This window comes from Triticum aestivum, chromosome 2D (assembly GCF_018294505.1).
Source record: "Triticum aestivum cultivar Chinese Spring chromosome 2D, IWGSC CS RefSeq v2.1, whole genome shotgun sequence".
Classification (NCBI taxonomy): Eukaryota; Viridiplantae; Streptophyta; class Magnoliopsida; order Poales; family Poaceae; genus Triticum; species Triticum aestivum.
The window spans coordinates 2618496-2627141 of NC_057799.1; the positions used below are offsets into that span (position 1 = coordinate 2618496).

Consider the following 8646-nt stretch of genomic DNA (forward strand, 5'->3'; position numbering starts at 1 on the left):
AAGGGGGCCAGTGCCCCCCCCCCCTACTCTAGAAAAAACTCTTAAGTGTACCCGTAATTTCTCGAGTAGAACGCGTACTTTACCCGGCTCTGCCTAGTATAATCGTCAGCAGTGGCCCAAGTATTCGGTATATACTATGCTTATGCATATGTGCGTTAGAAACATGCAAATGGGGATTCCGGACTCCCTGAGAGCGCCCTTTTATTCTGTTGTTTCACTAGTCAACACAATTCTCGCACGTCATTTATTTTTATGTTGTTTAGTTACAAGTTACAAACATTACTCAACAAACCTCCCCCCACAAGAAAAGAAAATACTCAACAATCCTTTTTATCCGCCTCGCTCTGCTTTAAGTCTATAATTATTTGCAGGCACAAACATATATAATTCTCTACAAGTTCAGTACTGAGGCGAGGGAGCGAGGTGGCTGATGGTGTGAGTATTGTGGCACGGCTCCCTTCTCTTGCCTAACTTGTACTCTCTCTCGAAACAGGTTTTCGCCCCGCTTTATAAATAAAGCAACATTGGAAGAAGTACACGGTCGAACGATACAAGGTGATGAGGTAACTCTCTTATAAAGCCGATCCTAAGATAAACGGCACACGCAAGACGCACGCGACTACGCTACTGACAAAGACCACCGAGAGAACTAAACACACTCCACGCTATGACCTAGCACACCTAAACTCCACGACAACGCCCGCAAGAGGGAAAACGGCGCAGAGCGTCGCCGTTGCCGAGTCCACACGGGACAAAGGTCTTCACCCGGAGCTTTGACACGAAGAGAAGAACCACGACGACGTCTTCAGGAAGAATGCATCGCCGTTGCCTAACTTGTACTCCCTCCACTCCTAAATATAATGTGTTTTAGAGATTTCAATGCCGACTACATTTAAACTCAAATAAGTGAATCCACACAATAAAATATGTTTATATACATACGTATTTAGCCAATATTAAAATCTCTAAAATGTCATATACTTAGAAACGGAGGGAGTATTTTTGGTTTTTGTGACGAAGAAAAGGAAAAAAGTGTAGACATCCCTTACACTGGAAGCGGGGCATTTAGAGCACTCAAGCACCTGCTCTTCCGCTGTAAAAAGACGCCAGTGACTTTTCGAGCGGGGGCTATGCCCAAGCTAGAGAAGCTTGACATGTTGTTCCGTCATCCTTAAACTAATGAAGAGAGAGAAGAAAAGAATGAATAAAAAAAAAGAAAAGATGGTCCAGGATGGGCTGCGTCCTACACGGCGAGCTGACCGGGCGCGTATGCGAGCCCTCATATCTTCTATACAATTGTCTTCAATATAAATGCTCGCAGACAGACCGGACGTATAGGATAGGGATGATATGTGGGGTCCGAGTGTGTGACTTTTTTCCTTCTCTCTCCTGTCCAGTCACTGACCGGACATGTCCGCGGACGTTTGAGAAGGATTTGAGGTGGCCGATTGTAGATGCTCTACCCATGTACCCACCGGTGGTTGTTAGCTATCCGGTGTCTGTTGTCGATACGCAACAACGTAGTTCAGGTTCCTGCTAAAACAATAATAAAAATATCTTTCTTTTGCATGGCAATACGTGTCTTACTTATATCCTAAGAGACATAGTACATGGCACATACAAACTGATCTGGCAACTGAAAAGAGAACAGAACGCTAGCCTTTGCACAAAAGAACAACAACTAAAAAGTAAAATTACAATCAAGATCGAAGAAACCTTTGAACTTGATACCATCGCTCGTCACCCGCCTCTAGAACCACCACAGCGACACCAAAGGAAAAATGACGGATCGCCTTCACACTCGAGCTCGAAGCGGCTCCATCGCTGATATGCAGTTTTGCGGATCTCTATGGTAGCTCACCAAAGGCGAAACCATTACCGCTGAACGAATCAGACCAGGACAATACTCCGGCTACGCCATCGAACTCTAAATCTGGCACCCCCAGACGACTAAGACGTTGGACGAGTAAACCACACCTGTCATCCACGAACCACAAACCTAGCACACGATTCGATATATATTAGGATTACTTGACGGGTTGACTGACTAGAAAACGTTCATCTCCTCCATTTCAAGTTATTTTGTTTCGTCCAGGCACGAAGGGTGGTTAATATATACTTGTAATCATACGCGTGCAACCCAAGGACTTACTTCCTTGAATCTGCGACCAGATGACTTGGTTTGTGCAAATGAATTAACGTGAAAGATGAAACTATTTCTTGAGATGAGACGCAGAGCACGCACTCGAACGCAACATGACACACTCTTCCCTTATAGGATGCTGAGGCCGCTTGCATGGCAGGACTGCAGGGCATTGGCAGAGCTGCGGCCGGTCGAGGCGGGGCACACGCGGGCAGGGGCGGCAAATTCCGTGAGCGTAGCGGGAGCTGGCGCGTCGGTATGTCGGGCACAGGTCAGCGCGAGATGGATAGTGGGGCGAGGCGAAGCGCAATTTTGACATTCGGATGAGTGTTTTTTAAAACATCCTAATTAATTAAGTTATTTTTGATGTGATACATGATCTAGCTGGAGGATCTGATGTGTTGGTTTTTGTGGATGATTCACATGATTTGTTGGATTCAGTAAACTTAGTGGCGAATCTACGTGTTAGCTGTGGGGTCAGCTAACCCCATAGTTCTTTTTTTTTGAAAAACAGCCGCAAAACACTGTATGGTTACTGTTTATCGTGAAGAAAACAAAAAACAAAAATTACCACTGACCCCACAGATTGTTGGGGCTGGCTTCGCCGCTAAAACTTGCACTTTGACAGTAAGGGGACATATAGCTAGTCTCATAGAACCGAGGAAAATACCATGCATATCTCGATGCCTTTATTCCATGTCTCATACAATGGGGTAATAAATGGCAGCACGTTGGTTGTTCAGTAAAGAAAGATAAATTTTGATTCATGGATGCTTCTATTATTCGATAAGTAATGTGATTGTGGGCAACATAAACTGTTCTCGTAGTCCTTAAGCATGTTTATATAAAGATCAGAGTCTAAGAGCATGGCTAATAAGAAAGCCCGCGGCCGGCTCTATACATATGCCATGTCACCTACAACCTTTGTGAAAAAAAAACTCGTATAATAGACTGGCTGTATATTGACTACTAAAGTTGGCTATAGCATTTAATTCTTGCACATGAAGAAGGCAGAAAAACACACATGATTGGATGAGAAGACTAAGAGCCGGATCTAGCGCTTGCACATGCTGCAAGCTAGCTCTTCTGCCTCGTAGCTTGTGCTACACCCTGGCTACATATTTAGCATCCACTTCACTCTCTCTCCTTTCTCTCCCTTGCACCTAGGATTTAAATGACATGGCGCTTGCTATAGTCGGTTGAGTATGCCTTATTAGACTTGCTCTAATGTAACATTTCTCGCTTCTTTAGCTTAACTATGAGCCCATTTTTCATCTCCAGTATACAAGATGACTTAGGCTCGATGCATTGCCCTTTCATTACCTCAACATCGAAGTTCCACAACGTTGAGGCGATGACAGTCTTCATCTGCATAACCGCGATGTCCTTGCCGAGGCACATCCTCGGACCCGAGCTGAAGGCCAAGAACTTGTGAGATGGTACGTACCTCAGCTCGTTGCCATCCTCCGAGAGCCACCTATTTGGATTGTAGTTGAGGCAGTCTTTACCCCATATGCCTTCCATTCTTCCCATGGAATGGAGAGAAATAAGGATGGTGTCGCCGGCATGCACCTCATGACCACTCGGCATGATATCATTGGCGGCCACCATCTTGCGCTCGAGAGGGGCCGATGGGTACAACCTGAGAGTCTCGTACAAGACAGCTCTCAGATAGACTAGAGATTTGGTCTCGTCCGGCTCAAAGATCACCATGGCATCTGGATTGGCTGCTACTTTGCGTGATGCAATCGGTGAGAGTTCATTGCGGATGATTGACACAATATTAGGGTTCTGGGAAAGGTTGTAGAAAATCCATGTCAGGGCCGTTCCAACTGTGTCCCTCGCAGCGATCATGTAGCTAATGGTCAATGCATTGAACATGTCATCCTCGGTATAATAGGGGTCGTCGAGGAAGGAAGACATTATATCAACACCCTCATGCTGCTTGCCATTACCAACGGAAGATGGGTTAATCTTCCTCCTCTCCATCATCTCCATGACAAACCCACGCAACACCTTGTGCGCTGCCTTGAGCTTCCTCTCAGGGCCGATGTTCAGCCGTCTCATCAACTTCCAACAAGAAGCCGGCACCACAACCCGAAAATATGCCACCTCCATGACTGTGTCCATGGCGACTGCGGCTTCCATGGGAGGCATGTCCAAAGATAGAAGGCCGGGGTCCACGCCGAAGAGAGGCATAGCAGCAAGGTCAAACATTAACCTCGACATCAGTTCTTGCATGTTGAACGAAGTGCTGGTGCTCGCCATGTGCGTAAAGAACAGGAGGAGGTTGTTCTCCACCTTGTTGCGGGACCAAGCCTCAATCCTTGCAACCAAGCGCGGGCTGCTGAGCACGCTCTTGATTTTCGTGCGTTGCCGACGAGCTGGCTCGCCGTCGATGGTGAAGATGCCGCCACTCATGATGTCGAAGATTGCGGCGAACTCCGCACCCTTGGGAAAGTTGGTGTAGTTCGTCGTGAAGATGTGCTGGATGTTGGCAGGATCGCATGTGACGAAAAACCACATCCCGGTCCCGGGTGGGCCGTGTGCCCTGAAGTTGTGGCCTGATCTGGCGAGGACCAGGGTGAAATAGTCATTCATCTTGTGGAGGTTGGCCACGAAGGAAGGGAACATGTGCAGTATTGGCCAGTTTGTGGGGAGCACTGCTGTGTTCTTTGATCTACAACTAGCCTTGGAGTACAAGTAGTACAGGGGAAGAACAAGTAGCACGAGTCCTGTGTAGATGGGAAGCTCTTGCGAGAACATAATTGACATTGTTAGTGTGAGTAGTGTGGGATATGCTAGCAGCTACTAAGATGTATTTTTCAATGGACATGGCTATGGCCGGGTCCATATATATAAAGACAAGTTTGGTACCTCCATGTGATATCTCAGTCCATTGGTCAAGCAAGCATCCCCTGTTAGTGTTAATTTAACTGCACCTGATTGGGTTGGCTATGACTGAATGAGCCCAAAGCATAGTACTACGAATCCAGGTATCTCTCCTTTAATTGTTGATTGTGATTTCCGGCAAAAAAACAAATGGTTGATTGTGATTAAGTTGCACTGCTACAGGTTAGCTCTAAGCCAATGCAAATAATCTGCCCAATTCTTTTATTTTTCTTATTGAAACGAGGTTGGCCTTTAAAAAAAATCAATGTGTATTTTGCAGTCACAATAATTTTAAAAGAACGGAGAAAGAGGGAGAGAAATCTAATCGCCTCTACACATATTTTTACTGCTCCACCAGCTAACTAATCATGCCCTCCTGCTTTTCGGTGGCCTATTTCGGTCTTAAGCTTGATCGGAAATTACAAGAAAACTTTACTACAAACGCAAGAGCAGCGAGATCATAAATGGAGGAAGCCGGAGGCAAGGTATATTAAGCTAAATGTAGATGCCTCTTTTGTTGCAGATGAGGGTTCTGGCGCCACAACGGCTGTCCTACGGGATGAGAAAGGGAGATTAATTGCAGCTCAGTGCAAATTTATTCAGTTCGCAGCAGATGTCGTTACAACTGAGGCCATGGCAATGCGAGATGGCCTAAATTTGGCAAACATATTGAGTTTTAACAGGGTTGAAGCGGAGTCTGATTCCTTGAGTGTGGTGAACTGTTGCCAAGGACAAAACCAGTGGTGGGACGCAGGAGCGGCAGTCTTCGCCGAAGGCATTGTTACGGCAACTTTGATAGGAAAGGTTATCTTTTCTCATTGTTTTCGTAAAGAAAATTCGTTAGCTTATGAGCTAGCTATTTTGTAATAAGTGTGAGACCAGTTGTACTAATGAACCTCCTAAAACTAGTCATGATGCGTCCATCACTTGCACATGCACGGCAAACAGACTTGCATGCAGCTAACAAACTAACTAACATGCACACCAATTCTCATGGCTTCAACTAATTGCTTAGCCGGTCAGAATTCAACCCCCCACACGCTTGCCGCATCACACGACCTTGTCGCGTAGCGCAGCACCGCAGCTTCATGTCGCCATCGTCATCTCACCGTGCTTGCAGTATCGCACGGTGGCTTAGCATCTCACCTTCTCTGCACGCATCCATTGAAGCTTCACCAGACTAACTACTCCCTAACCTATGCTACATGCATAACGAAAGCAAACTAGATATGCAGATATAAAATATAAAAATTAGTGTTAACAACTGTACCATAGAGTTCCTTATTCATACCATCGTCGGTTGTTCTGTTAATTTTCATACTTTATATGCCTGGATAAATCAAGGAAACAAAGCGATTAATTCACAAACCATAAGACAATTAGAAATTCATGATAGTCTTTCGTAGAATCTCTTGTTCAGTCGTAGGTGAACCTCTTTATCTACTTGTTTACGTATGCCCAACCTTCTCTGGCTCATTGAGGAAATGCATGCAATTGCGATGTCCCACGAGACGGGGAAGACATTGTTGGCCTACAACATCCGTGACGGCGAGGCCACAAAAGGGTTGACGGTTAGAGTCGAGGGTGTGTGTCGACGGCGCTAAAATAAGTTCTGTGTCAGGGTGTTTGGAGAGACCAGGACTAGCAAGCACTCTAACCGCGTGGCCCACGAGCGAGCCAGCCAGACGGTCGTGGCGCACAACCCGCCTGTTGCAACTGAACCATCCTGGCCCATGGCGACGGCATTGAACACCGCGACAAGGCAACGGCAGGGCCATTGGGCGAGCGCCCGCTGTCGCCCAATGACGGGTGCCCTTGGGGCGCCCGGTGATCCAAGCCGTCCGCGCATATCAGACGCTCAGAGAGCCCCCGAGAGCCCCCCATGGCAAGCAACCGCCGGATGGATTGCTCGGAGGCGCTCTCTACCCACTAGCGTGCTTGTCGCGACCGACCCTTCCCGGCATGGGGCGAGGACGCCGCCAGGTGGTTCAGGGCATGGTTTCGCATGCAAGAAAGCATGTGGTGGCTCACCTACGGGCGTTCCCGATGCCGCCCAATGATGGTGGCCCTAGGCTCGTCTGGCAATCCACCTGTCACGGACATCCTAGTCGGGTCGCCCTGATCTGAGCCTAGCCACCGAGCAACAGATGGCTCGGAGGCACTCTTTGCCCGCGAGTCGCCCAGGGTGTGGGGGGGGGGGGGGGTACTCCACCGTCCTTTATAGGAGTAATTTCCTAATGCAAGCAGCCAATTGCTATTCTTTTGGCAGGGATATTATTCTTTGTTAACTAACTATTGTAGCTGGATTCTTTCTCAATTGATTAATCCATTGATAAAACTTTTTAATTTTGTTATTTTTGTTTGATCTTTGGTGCACTATTCCCTGTTGCAATGCATGGCTTCAAAAAATATATGTTTTAGTTTGATCATACACATAGCGATGTATGTATATATATGCACACTGCCATTGCGTCTGATAACAATGCAAGGCCCATTCCATGTTGTATATTTTGTTTCTTTGATAAGTTACATAGTTTTTCAAGTGCACGTATGACAACAACTAAGCTGCTTAGATTGGATTTAAATTGTATTGTCCTCAAGCTGCAGTGTGGAGTTTTTGCCCTTAACTTCTTGACATGCTTGTAGGGTTAGAAAGCCCATTTTTCCTGTGATAGCTACTTAAGAATTAGGTGCAACTTAAGCATATTTAATTTTCTTTCTACCATTTCTTGTCATATAATGAGCTGAGTCAGAGGCGAGGCAACACATGATCCATGGTGCCAAGGTTCCACAGTCATGATCCAAGAGGCGGAACCATGGTTTGAGAAAATGGGGAGCAATCATGGCAGAAGATAAAAGGAGGGGCTGTCCCAAATCCGGGCCAAAGTGGCATGTTGATGACTCAGCTTATAAAAGGAGGGGCTGTCCTCGAGTTGCTAAATGTTTCTGCATAAAATCTATTTATTTTGTACCCGTTACAAGGGCTCTTTTGCTATATATCTAATAAAGTAATGTTCATAGAAGCTCAATCACGATGATGCCCAACGTCCACCTTGGGCTTTGCGGCAATCAAACAACAACAATACTCGGCTTCCCGGCAAGATCCCTTGGTGTGACCAATGATCCTACAATAGTCCCTACACTGGGCTTCGTTGCATCCATCTTCAATCAAATCACATGATTCTACACAAAAAGATTAAATGAATTACGACCGTAAATAAAATATGGGCTCCTTCATCAATCATTGTTGATGGGTGCTACTAGCTACAAACATAGGTGCAAGGAATAATTTAAGTATATGTACACAATAGGAAACAAAGGATGTGAACCTTTTGGATCAGCATCACATGACAACATCAGAGTGGCCATCACCAACATCAGGGCCGCCCAGCATGCAAAGCTTGCATTGCTCTTACTAAACGCCATCACAAAATACAATGCTAGCTATGTACTGGCACTCTCTTCTTTTCACCGTTTGATCTGATCTACCAAATGTGTTGATGAGTAAATCGATTTGCTAGCGTTTATATAGGGCGAGCATGCTAAGTCATCCTGAGTTTTATGGTGGTAATTAAATACCACCCTAATATTAGGGAATTAATGGAACAATT

General features: G+C 46.0%; 1 protein-coding gene and 1 long non-coding RNA gene across 2 annotated transcripts; both read right to left on the reverse strand.

Annotated features, from left to right (window-relative positions):
- Positions 1-3262: 3262 nt before the first annotated feature.
- LOC123048112 (noroxomaritidine synthase 2-like) lies at positions 3263-4960 on the reverse strand. The gene has a single exon (XM_044471281.1). The coding sequence runs from the start codon at positions 4916-4918 to the stop codon at positions 3368-3370; it is 1551 nt and encodes a 516-aa protein (XP_044327216.1). The 5' UTR covers positions 4919-4960; the 3' UTR covers positions 3263-3367.
- Positions 4961-7946: 2986 nt separating this feature from the next.
- LOC123048113 (uncharacterized) lies at positions 7947-8646 on the reverse strand. Its single transcript, XR_006423241.1, has 2 exons — positions 8365-8646; positions 7947-8218 (listed from the first exon to the last, which is right to left on the reverse strand). It is a non-coding gene; the product is annotated as an uncharacterized lncRNA (long non-coding RNA).